A 25,725-nucleotide genomic window follows, 5' to 3' on the forward strand; every position below is an offset into this window, starting at 1 on the left:
ACTTTCCAGATTTCCACATTTTGTACCCTCAAACTTCTAGAGAGGGGTGCTTAAGTCATATAAATCTGAAAACTTTCATAAAACTGTACCCAATCATGCTGACCCAACATATCTGGTGTCTGCTTTGTTTTGATGACACTTAGTTCCACTGTTTGGAAAACATCATCATAATCCCAGTTTTTATCTTTCTCTAATTAATGCTAATTTTGTAAACTGTACTTCTAAAATGTAAAATTAACTGTATTTGCATTTTATGCTTTGTAACATCACTTTTGAAGATGAAGTAGTATCGGTCAAACACCTTTTAGTGGACAAAAACTTCCATGGAAAAAATGTACACAATATACACTCTAATAATTAATTACGCTGGGCTTTACCATATGCAAGAAAATGCACAATGCAGGTTAAAGAGCTATATTTAATTGTCTCAAGATCCCTTTTACTGTGAATGCTGCTTCCTAGAGAAAGATTTTCCTTAAATGAATATTCTTGCAAATAAACATAAAAACTAATTGGCTCAGCAGTTCAGCACTAGATAACTTGCTAAAGCCTGATTTCTCAGATTAGTAATTTTCTTCTCTGAAATTAGAATAAGCAAGAAAAACATCAAGAATCTGAAACACTTTGTGAAGAGGATTACTGTAACTTCAGCCATAAAGGTGCAAAATAACACTGGGAGAACTGGGAGAATAGTGTTTGTCAAAAATAATGCTTGTGTGAAGCGGGGGGGTGGGGGAGTGGCTTTTTTTTTTTTTTCTCATAAAAGGGGAGCATGAGGCTTCCAGTCAAAAATTCCCAGTTATAAATTTCTCCAAGTCTGAACCACCAACACATTTGGCACTGAAAGTTTTAGAGAGCCGGCACAGGTTCACAGCCTGTCATGGATACTGTGAAATGACAGAGTAAGTGATGGTGAAGTCAGTTTAAGAAAGTTCTGCTCCTGCATCCCACTTTGTCATCCCCTCAGTTGTGAATGCAACTGTCTACCAAACCACAACACAAAATTGCATGCATCAAAAAAAAAAAAAACCTTTTAAAAATTACTTATTTTCAATCGTGGGTCTTAGTAGCAATGTAATTTCAGGGCTACCCCACAGACAACCTATAAGATTGAGATAATGGTGAAATAGAGCCTAAAAACAAACAGCCAGAGGCAAGCTCCTCAGCCTGGCTTAACTGTCAAACACATTATCTTCCCATACCTTCAGGACAGCTCACCTTTAAGGAACAAATAGCACCAATAACTGAATTGGAACTCCACTACAGTCACCTGTGATTGATTCTATGGCTACAGCTCCGAAGAAATCCGGCAGGAACCAATACTGCCATTAGAGAAGACAATCCGTTCTCTCATAGGGTCCCATCAAGCAACAAATCTTAGCAGACAATGTATTTGTGTTAGACTGACTTTCAGTCGCATTGTTCCCTCAAATCAGCTCACCCTGATACCTGATCACCTACTTCACAAATACAATGAGAGCACAAGGGAGGGGGCAGAATATACTGCACAGCATGAAGAAAAAGTGTGTCCCCCCTTCTTTTAAACTGTACACATGCTGGGTTGAGTGACCATAGCTTCAAACATCCCAGTATTGAAATCTCTTCTTTCAACGCAATGCAAACCAACAGTGAACCCATTGCACATCACAGTTGTTAGCAGACAAGACAATCACTGCACCATGGAGTAACAAAAGGAAACCTAAATGAGCTAACACCACTCGCTCAAAAAAGTACAGCAATACACTTTGATTTAGTACGGAGGTGTCCGCACCCAAGATGGAATCACTTCAGATGCCAAACCAGAGTTTCACAAGCCCAAATCAGATTTTGCCAGGGCTGAGCGAGCAGACTGGAACACCTTGTGCACAGCTCCAACTACAAAGCAGCTGCTACCAAAGAATACCTAAGATATCAATCTGTAACAGTCTCCTTTGTATACCCGTGACAGCTGAAAAAACTCAAAGTACTCATTCAACATCCTTTTAAAAAAGTTATCGCCCCATGAATGTTTATACAGTAACACAAACCGATGTTAAATGGAGGAAAGTGACTAGCTACATCCTTTGCATTGGCAAACGATAGCATCATCTCTGAGCCTTATCTAAAATGGCTCTAGCCGATAAGAGACGGCAAATGTAACGGGGATTAAAGAAAACAAAACATTATCTGAAACGGTAATCGATTCTTTTCCCCCAGTTTGTGTTTCTAAGGAACAGGGAACAGATCCCCCTTCTCCCCCCTTCACAGAGACAGCCCGGGCCCGGTGCAATTCCGCAAGGACCCCGCAGAGCCAAGCCCGGGGCCCTGGCCCCGCTGCTCCCGGCTCCCGCCGCTCTGCTAGCGGCGACACGGGCTGACCCCAGGGCACGGCAGGGATCGGTGCGGGAGAGACAGCCCCCCAAGCGGCGGGGGGCGGGGGCCGCGGAGGCGGCGGGAGCCCCCCTACGGCGTGACAGTCCCCGAGGGAGGGGGCAAGCCCCGCACCGAGACCCCTCAGCGCACGGCAGTAGTTACCCGGCTGCTGCTGCCGTCTCCGTGCTCGCTTCCCCGGCGGCCCCGGGTCCCCCCGGGCCCTGGTGTTCCCGGCGGCGATGGCAACCTTCTGCTGCGGTGCGGCGACGGAGATCGGCGGGAAGCCCCGCGGTGGCCCGACGGGGAGCGGTGGCGGCGCGGCGGAGGACGGGGCGAAGCGGAGCGTGGCGGCGAGACGGAGGAGGCGGAGGCGGCAGCGGCGGCGGGTGGCGGCGGGGGAGGCCGGCCGCGGCCTGGTCCCGGCCCCGATGTGCCAGAGCGGGAAGCGCGGGACCCCGACGAGCTACAGTCTTTCAGCCGGTGAGAAGAAGACGAGGATGAGGGGCCGGAGCGGCCGCTGCCGGAGCGGTACATGATGGCGCCGGGGGTCCCGGCGGCCCGCGCGATCGCCCCAGCTCCTCTGACCCGGCCCCCCCCCCCCCCCCCCCGTAACCCCGAGGGGATGGGAGGTGTTGCCTGGGGACGCCTGCACAAAATGGCAGCCGCCGAGGGCCGGTCACGTGTGGCGGGGCGGGCTGCGGGCCGGCGGGAGGCGGGAGCTCGGGAGGGCGCCGCTCCTTCCCTGCCCGCTCCTTCCCTGCCCGCTCCTTCCCTGCCCGCTCCTTCCCTGCCCGCTCCTTCCCTGCCCGCTCCTTCCCTGCCCGCTCCTTCCCTGCCCGCTCCTGTGCCTCGGTGGCCGTGAGGGGGTCACGCTTCCCCGCCCTCCGGCGGCTGCGTCGTCCTGCTTGACTGTCCTGCGGGGCTTCCCCCCGCCTCGCTTCTCTTTGGGTTTCCCGGCTGATGGAGCTACACCGGGGAGCTGTGGGGAGACGCTGAGGGGTGGGCCTTTGTCGGACCTTGCCACATGGCGGTGATAGTCCTCCGGGTTAAGGCAGCAGTATAAAGGGCATTGGTGGTGGTTTTAATTCTGCTTGCACTGTGCTGTGGAACTTGGCATGGGTGGTGGCCTTAGGCAGAAGCGTGTTAGTGATGAATCCTTGGCCGCTTGATGAGGCGGCGCTGAGCCTGAGCTTCCAGCGCATACAGTTTCCGAACAGGTTTCCTTGACGTGACTGCCGTGAGCTGGGGTGATGTGATGGGGAGGAATGGATTCCTGCCTCCTCCCTCTCCTCACCTGAGCACTGGCTACCCGCCCTACACAGTGCAGGCAGCTGAGTCCAGCAGTTTCAGTTCTCACAAGTGAAGCACGAAATGCTTCTCTTACTTCATGCTGAGGCTGGTGAGGAGGAAGAGTGTCTTAACTGAAATGGGCTAGCAATAGAAAGTAATGAGTGCAAAGGTTCTGAAAAAAATTCTCCTATTTCCTGAATTTCTGAGCCTTTATATTCAGAAACTGGGCAGAGTTTGTACTGAGGGTTTGAATTTGGAGACCCACTCAAGTTTTGCAGTGTTGGATGAAATATTGCCTGTGTTCTGTAATCGCTAGAACAACACACCCTTAGAAGCATACTACTTAGAGCAGCAGCAACCAGGAGCAGGCTGGTGGGTCAGGGTCTGTGATACTGTAACAAGGTATTTCTGCTGGGAGGCGTTGTGTACAATTGAATTAAATCCATCTGCCCCACTTTGACATTTCCTGTGTGAGTGCACCACTACACAGGGTCAGGAAATACACTTGGTTATGCCAGTGATCAATGCTATATAAAAAATACCTATTTTCAGTTACTACTGTCCACTCCTTCCCCTTCTCTGCTATGGCTGATAATGTTCATCTGTGACCTCAATTCAGTTAGTATCCTGGGATACGAATGTCATCTTTGAAGAGCCCCAGCAGACTGCCGATCTCCTTCTAGTGGGAGCAAAGCACAATGATGGTGAAGGCAATGGGTACTCAACCTGTTCCGGCTACCTACCCAAAGCGTCAGATTTGGTGACACATGGTGAGGTACAGAGCTGTGCTTTATGGTAACTACAACTCTGATGTGCACCTAGGAATTTCCCCTCTAGTTTTGTATTGTACATCACATCCAAATAGTTTATCACTACATGGAATATGCTGTTATCCTGAATGTGTTCTGTTTGTTCATTAAAAGAAGAAAAAGAAAACTTTAATGCATTAGCGTCAGGTACCTGTGTACCTCTGTTTCACCAACTGAAGTAAGTAAGAACAGCCTAGCAAGAGGGAGAAAATGGACTTGTTTTATTTTGGGTGTCTTTTCCATGCTACTGCTTTCTTCACATCAGTTTTCAGAAAATAATTTTAAACCACAGTTTGGTTTCAGAACAGTCAAGAGTAAAAAGCTGCACACAAAACCTGTCAGCTCATATAAAGCTGTGATATATGCTTATGATATCTAAAAGCTTTGAAAAATCTGAGAACATGAAGATATTTTCTAACATCTTTTTACCTTGTGACGAAGAGATGTCCTTGTGGTTTCTGGTGGTAGTCAGTGGCATTTGGAAGGTGAAGGAATCCAGATGCCAGTAACTGATCAGAAAGATCATTAAAACATCTATCGGTACACCAGTAAGTAAACTGTTCAAGGAGTGAATGGTAAAAAGAGTTCAGAAGAGAAAAATCCCATTTGTTGGAGGAAAATACTTGACTGACTCGTGCTCATTACCATTTTGTAGCACCCTGTCATCTTACTGAGCATTACTCTACAATTAGAATTTATAAACTCATTCTGTACTAGCTGCAGTGTCATGTTTCAATCACATGCTTTACTGAGTTAAGGTTTTAAAGGGACGGAGCACCCATAGTGAGATTCAGTTAAATTACTCCACAAATCAGTGCTGAAATCTGCGCCTCTGCCTTGCAGAGGTTTTTGCAGTACTCCTGTGACTGGCACTCCAGACTCTCACTGGATAAAGGAGGTGCCAGTCAGTCTGCTCTGCTACAAGTTCCAGCTCCCAGACTCCTCTTTGGAATTCCAAAACTCATCTTTGAACTTGCAATTGGCTGCTGCTTGGAGAGATTTTTTTTTTAGCTGATTGTGTGCTGGGGGCAGTGTTGGGGTAATACTGTGTCTCTGAGTTCTCATTAGCCCTCAGATAAGAAAGTCGGGGGAGCAAACAATACTGAGAAGGAAAAGAAAATCAGAAAAGTTAGCAGTAGCTCAGTATGAACAAGTAAGCAGAAATCAGAATAGATGTTAAGTCAGACTGGACCATTGGGTTAAAAAGCAGTGCAGTAATGGAGGAAAACCTAAGACCTTGGTTATAACTTTTTTACCTTTTTATGACTGACTAGATTCAGGGACATGAGACAACTGTGCAGCACTCCCTTGAATGTTAAATGGCTGGGCTGCTCATAATAACAGAAACAATTTTTGTGGTTTTGTGACAAAATGAGTGTTCTCATGAGACTGTGCAGTGGAAGACACCCCTTTTGCCTCCTGAGCTTTGCATTAATTTATCCCCTGGAAAACAGGGCAAGATACGCATGTGGTTCAGGTTCAGGCAGAGCAGCCTGTTCATGAAAAGTCTTGGACTGAGCCAACTAATCAAACCTTCCCTGGTCATGACATAATGGAACTTGAGGATGGTTCAGCTGATAGCAGAGCCCTGCCTGGGAGCACAGAAAATGCATCCAAACAGACAACTGCTTTCAGAGATTCTGCATCAATTGATGCAAAATAACCACAGTTGATAGTTCTGAACTTAAGGCTTGTCTAGGCTGGCTTCTGTTTCAGCTCAATATTTACTTATAGCTAGGAAGTGAACTGGGCATGCAGCCTGCTCTCATTCCCTGATTCTGAGTCCTGGGAGGCGTATTAAGTCATCTGTTACAAAATAGACTCATAAGAGAAGGCAGATAGCTCTTCCCCACTGGGGGCATACCAATCCAGAGAATTAAAAAACTCTGGATAATAGCGAATAAAATCTGGCCTGCATTGGCCTGTGGGGTGGATTAAATTAAACCTGTTACTATTTTTTTTCCCTTTCATTTTGATTGCTCTGATTTTTTATAAATGTCAAGTGTCTGATTATTTATAGTGTGCAAGGTACTTTGTAAGCCATATACCCACAAGCCTGTACTCCCCATGGCGCGCATCTTAAACCAGTCAAATACATAGCAGTAAATGTCACAGGCAGCAATATTCAGAAGAAAGGAAAGCCAAAAGGAAGCACTACAAGGAGGAATGTTTCTTTAGATTCTTGCCATGTTCCTGTCTAAATGCACATACACTGAACAAGCACCAGTGATACCAGATAGGGCAGCGTGGATTGGTGTTCTCCTCGGGTGCCTTTTTTTTTAATAACCTTTATGTTTGTTTTCCCATCTGAGTATAGATAATGCTGTCTGGAGCAAACTGGGATCTGTGGCCTCTGAAAGCTATCCGTCTTTCAGCTGAAGTGGAAAAGTTCATGCTTTTCAACATAAAGAGTTTAGGAGAGATGAGCAGGCAGAATGCAGTATGTGGAAAACACTAGAACAGAATGTGGCTGAAATGGAAAAGCTCTGAGAGTGATCAGCTTAATAGAGAGAAGGATGGTCTTTGTCCTGATACCGAGAACTTCTCTCAGTCAGGGGAAGTGGGTGTTTGCTTGGGGTTTGTTAGTTTGTTTTGGTGGGGTTTTTTGTTTGGGTTTTCTTCATTTGGAAATAAGACATCAGAACCTTGAAACTTTAAGTTTCACTTGTGTGCAGCTCATCCTTCAGTCTCATACATCCCCTCTTTGCTCTCTTGAGAGTTTGCTGCTTTCACACCATTTTGTTAAAGTGAAGCTTCCTTGAGCAGAGAAGACATAAAACTTAGTGTCAAAGCATCTACAGGAGAGTTCATTCTAGAAACCTTTGGACAACTTGTGGCAGACAGAGCAGACTGCCAAAGGCACAGAGTATCTATAGCAGTATCTAGCTTTGTCATGAAAAGGCAGTCTCGCAACCTTGACATGCAGGCCAAGATTACTTTCAGGGTTGTGAGAAATCAGAATGCTCAGAGAAAGCAATTAAACAAGGACATGTATATATGTGTATGGTTTTAGGAGAACTCCACTGTCCTACTCCCTTCAAGGAAACTGTAATCCGAGGGTACTGTGGCCTACAAGCTCTTGCTCGTATCTCTGCTGCTTCAGACTCCCTCAGCCAGATTGTTCTGTTTTCTCAGACAGGAACGTTACTGATACTTTCCTTCCTCAGCACCCCACTGATAATACTGTTCAGAGAAGTCTTTATTGTGTCTCTGATGCTGAAAATAGTTTTCTACCTGTGATGAATTATTCACCCTGATATGAGAGAGAACTGAGGGAGGGCTTGGGGGAACTGAAGTGTTCCCTGCATCTGCTATAAAAATCACCAGCAGCAGGTGAAATTGCTGGGTGGGTGTGGTGACGTTTACCGCACACTCCTGTTCCTGCCTGTCAGGGATGAGGCTTTATGTCCTGTCCTTTTCTGACATCTGGGAAGCTGATCATTTACTCACTCCCCAATGCAACATGCACAGTTTGTGTTACTCAGATGATTGTTTTAGGCTAAGATAATGATCTGGCTTTTTACAACTGTTACCTGCTGTGCTGAGAGAGTGTTGCTGCTTTGGGCATACTCATCCATTGCTGACAAAGTGCTCTTGCACTGTATCATTTGCTATAAGCAAAAAACACTGTCCCAGCAGTGTTTATAGCACGTTTATATCCATGGAAGTAGTGCCTGGGCTGTCCCTGCTAGTGCTGGCTTCTGGACACACAGCACTGCGTAGATATCCTTGTGCTCATCGACACAGTGACACTGCAAGTATGTAACAAGTGTCGGTATAGAAAAGTCCAGGGTACCAGGCGCTGTGGGGCAGATGTGATAGCAGGAGGGGCAGTAAATAAGAGCGCAAGGAAGGGACCAGAGGACTTTTGGGGAAAACCGTGTTTATTCATGACCGGGGACTGATTTGAGTCTGTTTTTAACTAGAAGATAAAGGTCTGAACTACGTGCGCGTGTTTGACGTGTTTCCCTCTACCCCTCCTCTCGACCTCATGCTTTTGACCTGAATTTTTGACGCTCCCTGTGTTCGCCAACTACCCGCCGGCGGCACGGCGCGTTACAGGCTGCTGAGCTGGAGCTGCTTGGGAATAGATGGCAACCGCTCCCAGGCGCCGCCGGCACCTTGACCGCCGCCTAAGGCCGGGCCTCGGGCCGGGGCTGCCGCTCCCACCTCCGAGCTGCCTCGGGCTCCGCCCGCCCGGTTTGAGCCGCGCCCCCACTTCGTTGCCTACCGCCGGCTACGAGGCCCGGGCGCTGCGGCCCCGCTGCCAGGGCTGCGGCGCGTCCTCCCGGCCCACAGGGGGCGCACGGGGCGGCACTGCGCCTTCCCCTTCCACTGCGGTGAGCGCGGAGGTGGGGGGCGGGACCCACCGAGGTACGGCGGGGGGCAGGGGTCAAAGTTCGGCGTGCGGGGGTAACTGTGGTATTGCACCCTGGTGAGGCGGGCTGGGGGTCCCGGGGTTCCCGTGCCGGGCTTGTGTCCTTCAGCCGGCCCCGGGCTGGGGACGGCCTCAGCCGGCGCGAACGGCAGCCGGCGTAAAGCCGAGGCCCTCCCGGGTGTGCTTCAGCCCCGGGGGGCAGCACCGAGGAGGGAGCTCTGAGGGTGTCCCTCCCTGGGTAGCCTGAAGGTATTGCGTGGTCTTCTGGTTGGGCATCAGCATCCCCCAGAGCGACTTGGAGGGTGGTTAATACTACACGCTCTCTTTGAAGATGTAAATATAATGGATAGGTCGCAGCTCAAAATAATTTTCAAAGTGAGCAATAAAAAGGCAAATGCTTCCTGATGTTAGTTTCCAAAGGGTAAACAGGCCATGGGGGAAAAAAAATCAGCCTGGAAACAAGCAGAAAGCATCAAATTCCCAGAGCACTGGGGTCCCAGGGTGACTTAAAACCATAATTTAGTTTAAGATGGAGCTTGATCGTTTTGTGGAGTAGATGTTAAGACAGCAAGTGCACTGCAGCAGGGCCTGGGCTGTGTGACCCAGGAAGTTGTTTCTATCCCTGTGTTCGTTTCTTATCACAGTCCACCTCGGACTGGGGCTGTACCTCATGCTGTTCTTTCTTTTCTACCCTAGGGGATCCTGTCTCTCAGACTGAATTCTCAGCAAAGGATGGAGAACATCCTGGCTGATTTGTGTGGAACCAGCCCAGAGGACCCACTCCCTGTTTGGGATCATGGCAGCATTGGCCATTGCTTTAATCAGCTGACATTAAATGTGATTCCTCATGTGGTCCTTGCAGTGGTCAGTGCCTGCTTCCTTGGCACTCCAAGGTATGACAACTAATTTGTCTGATGCTTGGTTATTATGTAGGACTGGAGGTGAGGCTAGAAATTAGCTCTCCTTAATAATGTATGTGCTTAATACATAATTAGAGAAGAGCACAATATTATAAAGTTACTATGTTTGTCAGCATCCGTTCTAATTCAGAGTGTGTTGTACAACTCTAGTCCCTTCAGAAAGGAATCCAGAAAGACCAAATTAGGTAGTGAGCATAAAATCACTATAGTGATTATAGTGAGAAAATATTTCAAAAGAATTTCAGTAAATGGAGATTGGGAAAACTGAGAGTCTTCTGGGAGAGAATATAAATCCAAGGTGGCATGGAAAATGTAAATAAAGTAATAAGGGGTTGAGAGAAAACAAAAATTGTTTTTCTGTTTACCCTCTTCTGAAATTCATAAACATGGCAATGTTCAAAGGATAATAAAGCAAGTGATAATGAAATATTTTGTTGGGCTATAAATTATGGCCTTTACATACGCAGCATCACCGAAACCAACAGTGATAGAAATAATGCTTCTAGACAGAATATCACAAACACGAGAGAACTCAAGGACCACAGATGAGACACAGAGAATGTGATCATCTGTAATTGGTGCTAAAGAAGTTAAATATAACTTTGTTGTTAGTCCTCAAGGTCTGCAGTCTGATTTGCCCATGAAATACCACAGTTTGCAAACAAATTTATGCAGAGAAATGCTATTCTTTGATAGCACCTGAATCTCTGGTATTGATCAGATACTGGGCAATATTGATCTGATGTAGTTGAGCAATGCCAACATTCTGAAAAAGCTACAAATTGAGGGAGGTGAATCCATGAGTGAATGGATAAAGAGGGTAAAAGGAGAAGAAGAAAGGAGAGTACTGACTGAGAGGTGATGGAATTTCAACTGTAAATTTTTTCTCTGTTCTTTCCTCCTTAAGAATCAGCTCCCGAGTGCCTTGCAGGCCAGGGTGGGGATGCAGAATCACCGCATCCTTAGTACTTGCTGGCCTGTTCCTTGTTGATACCATCCCAGCCACCATTTCTCAGCAGGAGCTGGGCCCTGTGTACCTGGAAGTGCTTGCCAATGGCACTGCTGCCCTGACATGGCTCACACACAGCTTTGTTCTTCTCACGCTCTGCAAGTCCGTTCACAGTTTTACCAGAGGCCCTGTGGTCCTGATGCTCCTCACTCTTTTGCCCATACCTTCATTCATCATCACGCTGGTGTGGTACTACCAAAGCGGGACAGCTTGGTCACCTGCCCACCCTACTGCCTCCTTCAGGTTCGCCATTCTCTGCCTTCAGCTGGCCTCTCTGCTTGTGTATGTGATAGCCTGCCTCTTTCCCACTGCTGGCAGGCAAGACTTCCTCTCCATCAATAGCTCCTGGCAACAAGACCAGCTCATCTCAGAGCCAGGGATCCCAGTGCCTGATCAGCAGAGAGTGTCAGAAGATGGTGAGAGCTGGCTCTCACGCTTCTTTTATATTTGGATGAACCCTCTTATGAAATGTGGCTATCAGTGGAAGCTGAACCAACCACAGGATGTCTATGTACTTCCTCACCAGCTGGAGGCTGCCAGGGTCTGTGAGCGGTTCTACTCTTGTTGGCAGAAGAAGGCAGCTCTGCACCAAGTAGAGGAGGAGACGGTGTCTCTTACTAGCTCAATCATTGCTGGAGGCAATGGGAATAGCGACGCCCCAGACAGCTTGCACCATGGCCAGGAGGCCGTGCAACTCTTCTCAGTCCTTCATGCAGCTTTTGGGCTTCGTTTCTACTCCCTTGGACTTCTTAAGCTGGCTGGCAACCTGCTGGGTTTCTCAGGTCCTCTGCTTCTGAACCTGCTGGTGAACTTCATGGAGTCACAGCAGGAGCCCCTGAGCCATGGGGTGCTCTATGCTCTCGGGCTCTTTGCTGGCTCCTTCCTGGGTGCTCTTTTGCGGAACCAGTTCAGCTATGAGGTGAACAAGGTGACACTGATGGTGCGGGCTGCTGTCATCTCTGCCATCTACCACAAGGCTCTGCGTGTCAGCAGTGCCAGTATTATGCGCTTCACAGTAGGGGAAATTGTCAACTTCATGAGCACGGACACCAGCAGGTTGGTCAACTTCTGCCTCAGCTTGCACGAGGTGTGGAGCCTGCCTTTCCAGTTTGCCATTACCCTCTACCTCCTCTACCAGCAAGTGGGAGTAGCTTTTCTGGGAGGCTTGGCCCTGGCACTGCTGCTTGTGCCCATAAACAAGCTCATAGCTAACTACATTGTGATGAACAACAAGGAGATGCTGAAACACAAGGATGCACGGGTCAAGGTGAGGCCGAGCTGGTGGCATTAATTCTTTCAGGATTTTCTCTCTGAGTTTGTTGCTGTGTTTGCTCCCCATTTGTCCCTAGAACATTGGCTTTTTGGCTGCTTGTGATGATCCGAAGCTGTTGGGAAAAATGCTAGAGGGAGCACACACACAGAGACACTTGGTTCAAAAGTATTTCAGGGTGATGCAGTTTCACCACCCACAAGATAGTGAATCTCTAATGCTTGTCTTGTTCCCTGGGCTAATGCAAGTTCCCTTGCAGGTTTCTTTTCTGCATGTAGTACTTAAGGTGGGACTCCTGATTGCTTCTTCTAGAGATGCTTCCATCTAGGATTGCTCCAGTAATGCCATCAGTGGTGAGGTGGCTTGCAGTCTGGACAAAGGCAATGATCATGGATGTAGTGGTTTTATATTGCTCCAAGCTTAGCACCCTCAGTCATCTTTTCCACTGATTCTTGCATATTTGCTGTGCCATGTCTTTGCCACATCAAACATTAGATTCCCACCTTTTAACCTTGTATTTCAAATGCAACGGACAGCACTTTCACTCACCATTTCCATCATGCTTTGGAAGAATTAAGTGTAAGTCAATTCCACGTTAGAACTGTTGTGAGCTGTAAACTTATTTCTTTTCCCAACACAAGGTGCATCAAGTTGTAATGGGTAAGCTGGACTTTCTTCAGCTATGCAGGAGAGTTTTGCTGAGTGAAGTCTGCCTTGTTAGTTTAGTTTTGTGTTGAGTACAGACACATCTCAGCTTGCTCTGCACAAGCTGGCCTGAGAGCAGGGATTAGAGGACAGTATGTTAATGGGACACCTGAGCTGCAGGATGTGCTGCAGGCAGCCTCTGGATACAGGCTAGCTCTGCCAGGGCAGCACCAGCCTGAGGGTCGGGTGTTATTATCTCAAGGTGCTGTCAGGTCAATGGAGGTAAATGGCATCCAGGCTGGAGATAGTAATTCCACATATGCTTTCACCTGTGTTGCACATCCTTCAGTTGTGCAGTAGGGTAATATTTTGCCTTTTCCTGAGCCATACATGGCACAGGTGGTTGAGGAAGCTGGTGGAAAGAGTAAGAGTGAAGTTCCCAGTAGCTGCTGCTTGAGTTTATGTCTCTGATAGCAGTGAATGGTTCCTGGTATCTCTAGCCTGGCCCTTAACAGGAGGCAACTGCAAACCTGGCCCCTGCCCAGATGCCTAGCTAACATTTGGTGTGTTAGGCAAGCACTGGTTGTTCTATGTGATTTTCCTCTTTGCCTGCAGCTAATGACAGAGTTCCTATGTGGCATTCGTGTGATCAAGTTTTATGCCTGGGAGAAGCACTTCAGCACCAGGATAAATGCCTGCCGGGATGAGGAGCTGCAGAAGCTACGAGCCATCAAGTACTTGGATGCTGTGTGCGTGTATCTGTGGGCAGCACTGCCTGTTGTAGTCTCCATTACCATTTTCATCACCTATGTCCTCTTGGGTCACCAGCTCACTGCCACAAAGGTGAGTAGTTAGTAGGGAGAGCTCCAGCTTGTCTCATACAGAGGACAATCTACACTGGGGCTGCAGTCTCTGGGAAATAAACCCACCTGTGTCACCCCACGGCTCTTCAGGCTCTCACTGATGAAGCTATTTGGAGAATACAAGAGGCGAGGGAGGTCCTGCCTCCAGCTCATGGCTGTTTCCTTCCCCATGCAGGTGTTCACAGCATTGGCCCTTGTTGGGATGCTTATTCTGCCCCTCAACAGCTTCCCGTGGGTGTTGAATGGGACCTTGGAAGCTAAAGTTTCCTTGGATCGAATCCAGTGTTTCCTTGAACTTGTGGACCAAGACCTGGAAGCTTATTATGCCCTAGGTAATGTCAGAGAACGCTGCTGGGCTTGACACCCTGGGCAGGGGACACTTGGAACAGAGAGCTGAGGTGTGAGGCCAGGGGCAGTACTGGAGGGTAGCTGACTGTCATCCCCATCATTAAAGACGTTCAGTTGTCAGGTTCAGAGTGAAGGCACTTCATGTCTATGGAAAATGGGAGACAAGGCTGTAGCATTCCTCTTTACCAATAGTAGGCCATTGCTTGTCCTCACAAAACCTTGTTGTTAGTGTCCATTTAGAAGAAGCTACTCCCTACTCTGTCCAAAGCTCTTCTGAAAATGAAACCACCAACAACCTTGGCTTTGCCTGGCAGAAAGGGTTGCATGCATGCCCCTCTCCTGAGCCATTCCTGCTCCTTTTTTCTCCTTCCTTGCCTTTTGCCAGCTCCCTGCCATTCTTTTACCTTCAACAAGTTATGCTTACTGTGTCTCCATGACAGCCAACAGGTCACCATGTGTGTCTGTTGCGAGCTGGAAACAGGAGGGTTGGTGGAAGGGAGGTATAAGTTTAAGGGCAGGTTAGCAGGCAAGATCCCATTCTGTGCTTGGGTCAAGGGCATCATGGCAGTGCCTTGTCTGTGGCCTCATCCATTTGGGACAAAGCTGATAGTATCTCTGACACCAGGTGCGTTTAATTTTCTGGTCTTCTCATAGTAGTGCAATGCTATGCTGCTTTTCTCTTGCAGATAGCCCTTCAGGGACTGCTGTTGCCATGGAGATGCAATGTGCATCCTTCTCATGGGTGCCAGTTGAGGAGGAAGGCACCACGCAGCCCTTATCCACAGGCAGTCTGCAACTGCACATTGAGAACCTGTCGGTGAGAAAGGTGAGCAAGACTACAGGAGGTAACAGAGAAGAATGGCACTAGAGAATGGAGGAGAGGGAGCATGTTTTCATGTTCTCCTGGTCTTACGAGCTGTGCATCAAAATTTTCTCTTGGTCAAGGGGCACATTATCACAGCTCTCAGAGCTGAAGGGTACTGGAGGAGATTCAGGCATGGCTTACAGACAAGAGATAAACCAATTCCCTCTGCTTTCTGCCACTGCCGAAGGAGAGGACTGGGCAGGGAGCACAGCTGGGCTCCAGAGTTAACGCTCCTTGCAGACTTGTGTCCTGCTATATCAGGAGTCAGGTTTACCCAACAACTTCACCCAGCTCTGCTGCTGAACCTGTGAGATAATCCTAGTTTGTAACAGCAGTCAGATTTCTTACAGTGGCTCAAGAAATCTGGACAAGTCATTCTGTATTAGCACATCACACTGCTCTTTTTCATTTCCCTTTGCAGGGGATGCTTCTGGGGGTTATTGGGAAGGTTGGCTCCGGGAAAAGCTCTCTGCTTGCAGCCATCGCTGGAGAGCTCATTAAGTAAGTACCCTAAAGACTTCTCCCTGATTGGTCTCTCCATGCCACAGCAGGCAGGCACTATCCAGTGTCATCCTTATTCGTAGGCCATTTTGGTCTGCCAACAGTTCTTCTTTGTTGCCCTTTCTACCTACTTCTGCTGCACTTGCAGACAAGGTGGACGAGTGTATGTTAGTGACCTGGAGCAAGGATTTGGTTTGGCCACACAAGAGCCTTGGATACAGTTTACCACTGTCCAAGAGAACATCCTTTTTGGGCGGGAATATGATGCAACGCTGTATGAGGAGGTGGTGGAAGCCTGTGCCCTTTCTGAGGACCTGAACGTGAGTAGATGACAGCTGGGTTTTTCAGGCAGAGCCTGTCAGCAGCTGATGCTTTTTTGGATAAGAAGGAACTTCCCTGGGATCTGGAAGGGCTGAGTCTGTGGTGCTCCTTTCAATAATTCACTGAATTTGAGCCTTATGGCTATATTAGCCAGCAAACCTGGCTGTTACAGGATAGGAAGCTAGTCTTCTCTTCCCAGTTTATAACCTGATGACTGATTTTCGGATGTGACAAGCATTGGGAGCAACTGTTTGCTTTAGTGGGAGCTATGAATACTCTGTAAAGGCAAGATACTTACTTGAGTTTTATATTTATTTGTTTATTTCAGAGTTATCTTGGACTAGAAGTCGCTCTCAGTAGGTAGTTCAGATGTGGCCACCGTATTGTGGAGTGTAAGAGAGTTTAGTTGCATAAATGCCAAGCTTGCCTATTGTCTGCAGAACCAGTGTATAGACTCTTGCATTGTTTAATTTTTGGTAAGGTGTCACCCTAAGGAATTACTGCCAGAGGTATGGGAGGTACCTCACTGTTCTGGCTCTGGGTCCCCAGTAGTTTCCTGTCCCTTCTAAATGGATTTTCTTGAATGTTTTAGATTTTACCAGCAGGTGACCAGACAGAGGTGGGTGAAAATGGTGTGACACTCAGTGGGGGACAGAAAGCTCGAATAGCCCTTGCCAGAGCCGTTTACCAGGTAAATAGCAAAGGAGTCATGCTAGGGCAGATTGTGCCCAGTGCTAACTCAGATGTAAAGAAGCTGAAGTACTCAGCTGTACAGTGTGCTCTGGCAGCATGTCTTAAACCACATCGTGCTGGCCTAATGTGCTGGTGGTTCACCACACAGCAGCACTTGCACTTTTCATTACAGCAGGGCCTGCAGCTGTATCCTTGTCTTTTGTCTCCCTCTCAGGACAAAGAGTTTTACCTCCTTGATGATCCCCTGGCTGCTGTTGATGCAGAGGTAGCCAACCATCTTATGCAGAAATGCATTCTTGGAGTTCTCAAACACAAGACCAGGATCCTTTGCACCCACAGAACGGAATTTCTGGAGAAGGCTGATGCCTTGTTATTGATAGACAATGGCAGAATAGTTAAGACAGGTACACTGGCTGTCCTGTCATGCATTCGTTCGTGCCTGTATGCCAGTCTTGAAATGGCTTGAGCAAAGATGGACATGAGGGAGTAGGATTAACTAGTGGGAACCCAGTGATAAAGAGCTTGAGGACTCTGCTGTGGGCAAAGATGGGGTGGAAGGGAATGTGCAGATGCACAGATAAAACAGAACAACCCTAGAGCTGAGGGGCTAAGGCAGAAGGCCATAGCAAGTTATATGGAGCAGGGCCTTCAAGGGTGCAGGTACTGTGAGAGAAAATAGGAAATGTTATGAGAGAACAAAACTACCATTTCACAGCAAGAGGCAGTGAGTAACTGACAGCTGTTCCTCCCAGACTGAAGTTTTGCATGTCTCTCTTTGCAGGTACACCAGCTGATATCTTGCCACTTGTGGAATTCTTCCCCAAGTTCAAGAATGTGGACAAGAGGCAGAAGAATAAAGGTCTGTATGTGGCAAGCTTGAGGAAGGTCTGGGCCAGCACAGCTCAGCTGACCACCCAGACAGAACCCGTACCTGGTAACTGCTGGCCCTAGAGCAGATATCCCACCACCTTGCTCTGCTGTGGCAGTGCTGATCTGTGGATAGTGTGTTCATAGAGGAGGGGAAGCCCTTGTATCATTGGATATTAGTCTGGAGTACTGTTTGAACCTTGTTCCACTTGTGGTCCAGCTTTGAAGGTCTGCCAGGATTGGTGCACTATCTTGAAAGAGGAAAGAGGAGGGAAGAAAAGTCTCCTTCATAGCCTAGACTTGTTCTGTTCACAGCAAGGAGCAGCTGCGGGAAGAACTTACATTACACTGACCTTTGCTTTGACCTCCATTCCCACAGCCCCCGATGAACAGGGCCAAGAAGAGGCTGTAGAGACAGAGGCAGAAGAAACAACCCCAAACAATCATCTAATCCACAAGGAGGAAGAGAAGAAAGAAGGGGCAGTAGCTTTTCAGGTTTACAAGGCATATTGGCTGGCAGTGGGCAGCTGCTTGGCTTTATCCATCCTCTTCTCTCTGTTCCTGATGCAAGGTGAGGGAATGGCCCAGCAGCACATCTCTCTTTAGACATTCCTCACCTCTCATTCCCTGGTTGTGTGGAGTCCAGGGAAGAAAAGAGGCCAGGGGTTTAATTTCTCTCCCTACAGCAGGAAGATCCCTGTTCTTTTCCCCAGGCTAACGTATCACAGTTGTGAGGGGGCACGGGTGGCAGCAGGATCTGGCATCTTACTGCTGCAATTGTGTGTCTGCTTCTCTAGCACTGCCCTGTTGCTTCTGCAGCTCAAGGCTGTTCCCTTGCTCCTGCTTTACTAATAACAGTGGAGCATGCAGGCAGGGGAAGACTAGACTGGTCAGTGAGGCAATAACAAAAGTTGTCCAGGATCTTCCCCTCCAGCTTTTCTGCTTCATATTTGCTGATTGGAAGGTTGAATCCCTCTTTATGTAGTCTGTCTTTCTTCGTAGCATCCAGAAATATTTCAGATTGGTGGCTCTCACACTGGATCTCCGGCATATCCCAGACAGCAAATACTTCTGTGGTGGTCTGCTCAGCTTCCCCACCTTCCCCAGAGTTGCTTCTCTTCTCCGTTGTTGGGCTTGTGTAAGTGAATCTGGTCAGGAGATGCCAACGGGAGCACACTCCCATTTTTGCCTTTAACTGCATTTCCTGTGAAGATCCTTTCTGAGAGCAGGGATAAACTGACCACCCCACTGCAGGGGATCTGAGTGGCTGCATTTACAAAGAGAATCGAAATCTCTGACCTGATGAGGGGCCCAAAGGGTCTCTGCCTGGGGCTGATGGAAGCTAGCTGCATAGTAATCAAAGTGTTTGTCACAGCAAGCCAAAGGGATATCACAGGAATATCAGGTTTAAGTGTCCTGGTTTCCCCTTGAGCATGCTCCTAGGTTCTCCCGCCCTATCTGTGAGTTTACTGTCATGGGGACCTTAGCGGATTCCTAGCCTTCTTCCTTCTGTGTTCCAGCTCCCCCATTCAGGCTTTGGATGCCACCCCAGCCCCTTCCAATGGCTCACTGGATGTGAATTTTTACCTGATGGTTTACGGAAGCATTGCAGGGGCCAACTCCCTCTTCACCATTCTTCGGGCCTTCCTCTTTGCTTATGGCACTATCCATGCTGCCACTGTCATTCACAACCGACTGCTCCAGAGGGCTCTAAAGGTAATGGTCAAAAAGTCCAGGGCAGGCTGAGGCTTCTTCAAGTCACTCCGCCTTGACACTTTTCTCCTAGTTGGGAGTAAGGGTTTGGGAGGTGCATTAGGGTTTCTGCTGGTATTAGCTGACTATATCCAAAAAAGGGCTGCACCACAGCCAGCACAAGAGACCAATGAGCTGAAGTTCTAAATTTGTCCCATAAACCTTGTTCCATTCCATGGTGAGGGAGGGGAGTTATGACTACCACCTGCATCTATTCATTCATTAGGCTTAGATACATAGGAAGATGAAGGCAAATTGAATCAAAGTAGCTTTTGCTACTCATCCTGAGCTCAGATTCAGATGAAATTGGAAGGAATCATTAAGCAAGATTTAGGGCTGATGCTGGCATGTGCCAGTTAACTTTCTTTCGTATTTGGGCATCCTTGGGTTCTTGGGCTAGAGTAAGGATTAAAGGTTTGGAAGATAGGATTAGAGGCTAGGATTAGAGGGTTGTCTCACTGGCTGCTGGTGGGTCAGTATGGGATCTGAGTCACTGCTATCTCGGTAGCTGCCTGCCATTCACCACAGAAGGGCTCCTTCCTTTTACCGTATAAACAGCATGAGTTAACTTGGCTGCAAGTGGATGCTGGCTTTGGAATCTGAGATCTCTTCTTCAGCTGAGGAAAGGAAGGGGTCTGTCATGGCCACCCCTTTGTGGCCTTACCTGCTGCCCATGGTGCTGATCTCCTGGGCACTGTTCTGTGGCTGGATCTCACTGTAGCTGACTGGTTCTTACTTTTTGGTTCTCTTCTTGCCAGGCCACAGTTACTTTCTTTGACACCACACCAACAGGCCGGATCCTGAACCGCTTCTCCTCAGACCTGTACAGTGTGGATGACAGCCTGCCATTTATCCTCAACATCTTCCTGGCCAACATGTATGGGCTTTTGGGCATGCTGGTGATAATCACCTATGGCCTCCCTTGGATTGGTCTGATTTTAATCCCCTTGGCTGCCCTCTACTTCTCCATCCAGCGCTATTATCGGCGCACGTCCCGGGAGCTGAAACGCCTTTACAGTATCACCCTGTCACCTCTTTACACTCACTTCTCAGAGACCCTCTCAGGACTGAGCAGTATCAGAGCCATGAGGGCAACACAAAGGTGAGCAGAAAAAAGAGCACCCAGAGAGCCAGAGCTTTGGCTTTATATACCAGGGCCTTTCTGATATGAGGCTAATTACAGGGTAGCAGGAATGCCCTTGGTCTGGGGCAGCAGGAATGGAGGTTTAGTAGTGTAAACCTCTGTTGTGTACCTGCCAGGTTTGAGATGGAGAATCAGCTGCGCCTGGAGCAGAACCAGCACTGTCTCTTTGCCAGCAACACAGCAATGCAGTGGCTGGACATCCGCTTGCAGATGATTGGAGTTGCTGTGATTACTGCTATTGCAGGAATTGCTATCATCCAGCACCAGAAGCAACTGGGAAATCCAGGTAGGCTGCCAGGAATTGTTCTGTGCCCACTCATAGGCTGTGGCCAAGGGGTTCCTCCTCTCCTAGCCCAGAGTTGCATATCTTTCTACATGGGATAAGATCCAGAGCTCCTGCTCCCTGTCCCTCAGCAAGTCACCCACAGTATAGTGCTTCAGTTCATGTTCTCCTTCTGTGTGTCCCCATCCTCAAGTGGGATCCCAGACTCCAGGGTGCTGACTTCTTTGTTTCTTTGTCTTGCCACCAAGATCCCAGCTCCTTCTCTGCCAATAACTGTAAAAACATTCTTGCTTATGTTTTTGTCCTTGCAGGACTTGTGGGTCTGGCACTCTCATATGCCCTGTCAGTCACAAACCTGCTCTCAGGCCTCATTTCCAGCTTCACTCTGACAGAGACCATGATGGTGAGTGTGGAGCGGACAGAGGAATACAGCACAGACATCCCCATGGAGCCCCAGGATAAACTGGTCCAGGTAAAAGCTCAAATATGTTCTCTAGGACAGGCCCATTTTCTGACTCTGTGCCCTGCACTTGCCTCCTGGGGAGATTGCAGGGTTCCAGTTAATAAGTGGAGGTCCCTCAGCCTTAGAAGCCACCTTGATTACTCATCCTCTACCAGTACGTATCCTGGGGGAGATGAATCTCTGGCAGGAGTTGGTGAAAGTTGGAATGATGGGAAGGGGTAGGAGAGCAGAATGGGTGCTGGGTCCAAGCTGTGAGAGAAAAACAACCCTAGAAGGGGACTGGAATTGGAGCAGTGCTGTGTGTTGGGTCTGCTCAGAAGCCAGACAGCCATCCAGAGGGATAAATGGGGCTTGGCCTGTGGGGAGGTGAGGCTGAAGGTGATAGTGGATCACAGTCGTACCCTGTCTCACCTGTGCATCCCTTTTAGGTTGCTGCTGACTGGCCAAGTCAGGGGCTTGTGGAGTTCCAGCAAGTGGTCCTGGCCTACCAAGGGGGCTTGCCTAATGCACTTGATGGTGTGAACTTCACCATTTACCCTGGAGAGAAGGTGGGGATTGTGGGTCGCACAGGATCTGGAAAATCCACCCTTTTCTTGGCCCTTTTCCGCATGCTGGAGCTAAAATCAGGACAGATTCTCCTGGATGGTGTCAACAGCAAGCTGGTGGGCTTGGACGAGCTGAGGTACGGAGGGCTGAGCACAGTGGAGGGTAGCTGGCGGGGGCTGGAGGCTGAGAGCTGTCAGTGGTTGGGTACCAAAGAGAAGAGTGAGGAGCAAAGGACTTATAATCATGGCAACCTCTTGCTGATTGTGGCAGTTTCTTTTGAGTTGCTCAGTTGTTTCTGACCAGCTGTGCTAAAGAAACCGGACTGAGTGTGTTACCTGTGTCTCTTTGCCTCTAAAATATGCAGCAAGCAAAGACACCCCACCCCAGGAAGGAAGAACTACCGGCCTTTGTTTTTCTGTGGAACCCACCCCATGAACCCTCAGCTCTCATTTGGTTGCAGATCTAGGCTGGCCATCATCCCCCAGGATCCATTTTTGTTCAGTGGTTCAATCCGAGAGAACTTGGACCCCCAGGGAAAACGGACAGATGCTGAGCTCCGTGAGGTGCTAGAGCAGTGCTACCTGTGGGATACTGTTACTCAGATGGGTGAGTCTGAACCCAGTGAGATGCAGCTGGTGAGCCCTGGTACTGAGACAAGGGAGAAGGCCTTAGCTCAGTCAGGGAGATGAGGAAAAGGGCCAGGTGAATGCATTAAGGAACTGGTTAGGTGAACACAAGGACCAGGGTGGGAACAGGTCTGTGGGAGTTAGTGGCATTCCATGAGGATTAGTATCAAGGGACTGGCAGATGATGGACTGGGGGCAGGATCTTGCTGATGAGACCTGGCCCCAGTGGATGTTACAGCAAAGCCTGAGAGGTAAGCCAAGCCCCAGTTCTAGGGGAGTGTGGCATTTCTGTGCCACATGTTGCATCCAAGCATAAGGGCTCTGGTTCCCAATGTTTGGGTTTGAGCAGGACTGGGATATTGAGTGCTTCTGCAAAAGCCCCAGACTGGGGAAGCTGTTTGGGGCCCTGCGCGGAGCCTGGTGTTGTGACTGCTGAGCTTGACCCCCACAGGTGGATTGGACAGCGAGCTGGGAGAGAGGGGAAGGAATCTGTCTGTGGGCCAGAGGCAGCTGGTGTGTCTGGCGAGAGCCCTCCTGACACAGGCCAAGGTGAGTGCCCTGCCTCCCTGGAGCAGGGGGGAAGGGGAGTGAGCTGCTGATGGGTGTGGGAGCAGCAGAGTGCTCCAGAGTTGGGGTGTGATGGCAGCAGACATCCTGTGCTACCTTCTCAGGCTTTCTCTCGGGAGGGATTGGGGTGTCCCCTGGGGCACTTGGAGAGCTCCCATTACTCTCTGTCCCTGGCAGGTACTGTGCATTGATGAGGCCACAGCCAGTGTGGATCAGAAGACAGACCAGCTGGTGCAGCAGACCATCCGCCAGCGCTTTGCTGACAAAACTGTTCTGATAATCGCTCACAGGTACGGAGGATGCAGCACTCTGCGCCTAAATTCATCCCACCACTCACAGGGAGAGGTGGAGCTATTCTACCATGCCTGGGCCTTGAGCTGAGCAGGGAGGACTCTGTGATGAGGCTTTTCAAGTGTAAAGGCGGGATCTTGCCTACTTACCTTTTTTGCTTTATTTGCCCTGGGTGCTGAGAACAACTGGATGCGGAAATGTTGTACCCAGAAACTGGGAGACAGCAAAGGGCAAAAGGCTGCATTGTATGGCAGATGGCTCTTCCTGGGCACTGCTTCTTGGGACTGGGGAGTGAATCAGACCTCGTGGTTCTGCCAGTTTAGAACAAGGAGTAATGGACAGCTATCTTGTGGAAAGGAGCAGCATTGAGAGCGGGTAGGAGCAGGTGTCTCTGGCTCAGTAGAGGGCACTGCAGGACAGCCGTGGCCAAGGGCTGCAGGCAGCTCCTGGGTAGGCAAAACGCTGGGTGTCTTGTTTCCAAAGCCCAGGCAAGACACAGCGACAATGCCTGCCGCGCAGGTGAGAAATTTAGGGTTAGAGTAGGGAGACTAGCTAGTTGCAGGCAGAGGGAGGAGGGCAAAACATGAATACCGTGGATACTGGGAAGGGATGGGTCAGCATTAGGTAGTGCTATCTGCCCAGGGTGCTCTTACTCTTGCCAAATGGAGAACAGTTTGGAGGAGGATTATGCAGTTGTATGGAGGGTGTTTTCAAAACACAATACCACAAAAATAAAAACCAGATGAGCAGGGGCTGGTGTCCTGGTGCACAGAAGTGGGTAACAGACAGGGTGGGCTGGGCATGGAAAGTGAATCGGGTGGGTCAAGTTAAATACATCAGATAGGACAGAGGCAGGAGGGGTGTGGAGGGAATGTGGTTCATACAGTAGGGATATTGTGCCTAAATAGAGTAGAAAGGTAAGAGCACCATGGGCTGAGGTGTGTGTTTGGGTTTGGTGGAGGGAGGCCACCTCTGATGGGAGTAACTAGAGAGGAGAACCAGCAGAGAAAGGAGTGGCTGAAGGTGAGGCAGCAAGACTGGGTTGAAGATGGCTCCAGCCCCTCTTGCACTGGGTTGAGGAGAGATGGGGGAGAGCAGAAAGGAAAGAGAGGTGGTAATGGAGTTGTTTTGTACTCATGCTTCTTTCATGCCATTCAGCTTTGGGTGAACCATAATTGGATGTTTAGGTGAAAATCTAGGCTGGAAAATGACTCAGTACTTGTCCCTTGCCCCTCCACACCACTTCCAGTGCTGCAGCCTGGCACTCTTTTGGGGATGGATGTGTAACCAAAGTCCTTAATTCCACAATGCTTTATGCCTGTTCAAATTGTGTACAATGTCTTCCAGATTTGTAGGGCTGTAGTTCAGCACTGAACAGGACATGACTGTGCAAAGACATTCCTGCTGCCCTGTCTTCCCTCCCCAGGGCCAGAGGTTGCTGCCATGCTTAGTAATTCGGGCAGAACAAGGTACAGACATGTGGTGTGGGTGTGGTGACTGGCAGTCTGGCAACCACAAATCCACTGGTGGTGACAGTGTAAGCAGAGATGCCAGATAGCTGGGGAGTGGCAACTGATGCTCAAGTCCACTTCTGCGGCCCTCAGGAGGTGGCAGGTAAGGAAATGTAGGGGCAAACAGAAGCAACTCAATAACTCTCCTGTGGAAGAGAGACATCTTGTGCACCCCTACAATCAGGCATGCACTGAGCTTTCCCTCCACAGAGCTTCCCTCTGTGCTCCTGATGGCCTGCCATGCCCAGCAACAGAACAGCATTGCTGTGCTCTCCTAAGAGGTGGTGCATTTCAGCAGCATGCAGAGGCTTTCTGGGAGCTGGACTGCAGTGTGCCCCTGAGTGCAAAGGGAGATGGTCCACAGATCCTGATGTTGGCAATGTCAAGGGACACCCCTTGACAGCAGGGGAAGCAGTATTCAGGGTTTCTCCTCAGATACACCTATGTGTATCCTGGTGTTTGCTGTCCACAGGTTGAACACCATCCTAGACTCGGACCGTGTGCTGGTGATGCAGGCTGGAAGAGTGGCAGAGCTGGATTCACCCACCCGCCTAAGCCAGAAAGATGGCTCCTTGTTCCAGAGCCTCCTGCACAGCGGGCAGCAGTGACTTCCTCCTGGGCTAAGCCCAGGCAGCCCTCCTGGCTCTGTGCCTGGCTTCCCCATCACCTCAGCTATCAGCACTGTCACTGCAGGGCCAGTAGCTGCTGAGGTGAGAGAAGGGTTTATTCCTGCCTGCAGACAGTGATTGTGAGTCCTCAGGGATTCCCTGAGGCTCCTGCATGGCACTGCAGCCTTTCCTTTAGTAGGGAAGATGGGATCTGGTGTTTAGGGCCATGCAAGCCTGGCTGTTGGGATACTGCTCCCCTCCAAGGCTCCCCTTTGAGATGACAGAGGGATTTTCTGCTCACTGAACAATCAGTGAATCCTAATCTGAGACTTAGTCTCACATGTACAATTTAAAATAAAAGTGGAAACATCCTTGTGAAGCTCTGTTATTCAGGTACCTGTCCCCTTTCCCCGAGACACAGACTTCCTTGTGACATACAGCAGTAGTGCCCTCTCTGCACAAAGACAACCCTACTTCCTCCCTACTTTCAGAGGATGCTGACCTTACAAAGCCCAGAAGGTTGCACCTGGGCACCTGGCTGCTCTTCCTCCACTTTATAGTGGAAAAGCCCTTCCCCTGAAGGGCCAGAATGTGGGTGGTTACATTAAAGGCCTCTAAGGCTAGTTTGCTCCAAGACCACTTTTCCAAGGGAAACTCCTTATCCCTCCTGCCCTGCTCCCAGCTGCACAAACCCACAGCTGCTTTCAGTTTTGGGATCAGGTTGGGGTCCAGACATCACTTGCAACCTGAATTATTTTATGATTCTCTGATACGCTGTTTCTGGGCTTGTATTTGTTTTATTT

The 25,725-nt window shown here is 49.1% G+C and overlaps 2 protein-coding genes across 5 annotated transcripts in view; one reads left to right on the plus strand and one right to left on the minus strand.

The window, feature by feature from the left end:
* The window catches only part of ZNF318 (zinc finger protein 318), a 27,105-nt gene extending 24,156 nt beyond the window's left edge, over positions 1 to 2,949 (minus strand). For both annotated transcript variants that reach the window (XR_008972921.1, XM_057415424.1), the window contains exon 1: positions 2,515 to 2,949. Coding sequence is in view for 1 of the 2 variants with exons in the window: in XM_057415424.1 (XP_057271407.1) it covers positions 2,515 to 2,886 (372 nt within the window). In the remaining variant the exon portion in view is untranslated. The remainder of the gene's footprint in view (positions 1 to 2,514) is intronic.
* On the plus strand, positions 2,705 to 25,301 carry ABCC10 (ATP binding cassette subfamily C member 10). 3 transcript variants are annotated; one of them, XM_057415425.1, is made up of 22 exons: positions 2,705 to 2,832; positions 9,526 to 9,722; positions 10,657 to 12,025; positions 13,289 to 13,516; positions 13,712 to 13,868; positions 14,571 to 14,710; positions 15,171 to 15,250; positions 15,399 to 15,570; positions 16,164 to 16,262; positions 16,479 to 16,668; positions 17,046 to 17,123; positions 17,511 to 17,702; positions 18,134 to 18,269; positions 18,652 to 18,847; positions 19,642 to 19,985; positions 20,144 to 20,313; positions 20,622 to 20,782; positions 21,202 to 21,455; positions 21,684 to 21,925; positions 22,397 to 22,494; positions 22,690 to 22,802; positions 24,787 to 25,301. In XM_057415425.1, the coding sequence occupies exons 2-22, from the start codon at positions 9,562 to 9,564 to the stop codon at positions 24,920 to 24,922; spliced, it is 4,716 nt and encodes a 1,571-aa protein (XP_057271408.1). In that variant the 5' UTR covers positions 2,705 to 2,832; positions 9,526 to 9,561; the 3' UTR covers positions 24,923 to 25,301. The 3 variants fall into 3 exon arrangements, 2 of the variants coding, with proteins under 2 accessions (XP_057271408.1, XP_057271409.1); XM_057415426.1 differs by having other exon boundaries at positions 21,780 to 21,925; XR_008972922.1 differs by lacking the exon at positions 21,684 to 21,925 and having other exon boundaries at positions 24,787 to 24,911.
* Positions 25,302 to 25,725: the final 424 nt, after the last annotated feature.

Source organism: Pezoporus wallicus, unplaced genomic scaffold (assembly GCF_028554395.1).
Source record: "Pezoporus wallicus isolate ANWC-B61680 ecotype Strahan unplaced genomic scaffold, APGP_CSIRO_Pwel_v1 contig_5352, whole genome shotgun sequence".
Lineage (NCBI taxonomy): Eukaryota > Metazoa > Chordata > Aves > Psittaciformes > Psittacidae > Pezoporus > Pezoporus wallicus.

What these genes read in the sequence shown, in the direction of transcription:
- ABCC10 (XM_057415425.1), top strand. Translation starts at nt 9,562, where the DNA reads ATGGAGAACATCCTGGCTGATTTGTGTGGAACCAGCCCAGAGGACCCA. An exon ending in TGGCAGAATAGTTAAGACAG is followed by an intron (nt 16,669 to 17,045) that starts GTACACTGGCTG and finishes CTCTCTTTGCAG; the next exon opens with GTACACCAGCTGATATCTTG. An exon ending in GGATACTGTTACTCAGATGG is followed by an intron (nt 21,926 to 22,396) that starts GTGAGTCTGAAC and finishes TGACCCCCACAG; the next exon opens with GTGGATTGGACAGCGAGCTG.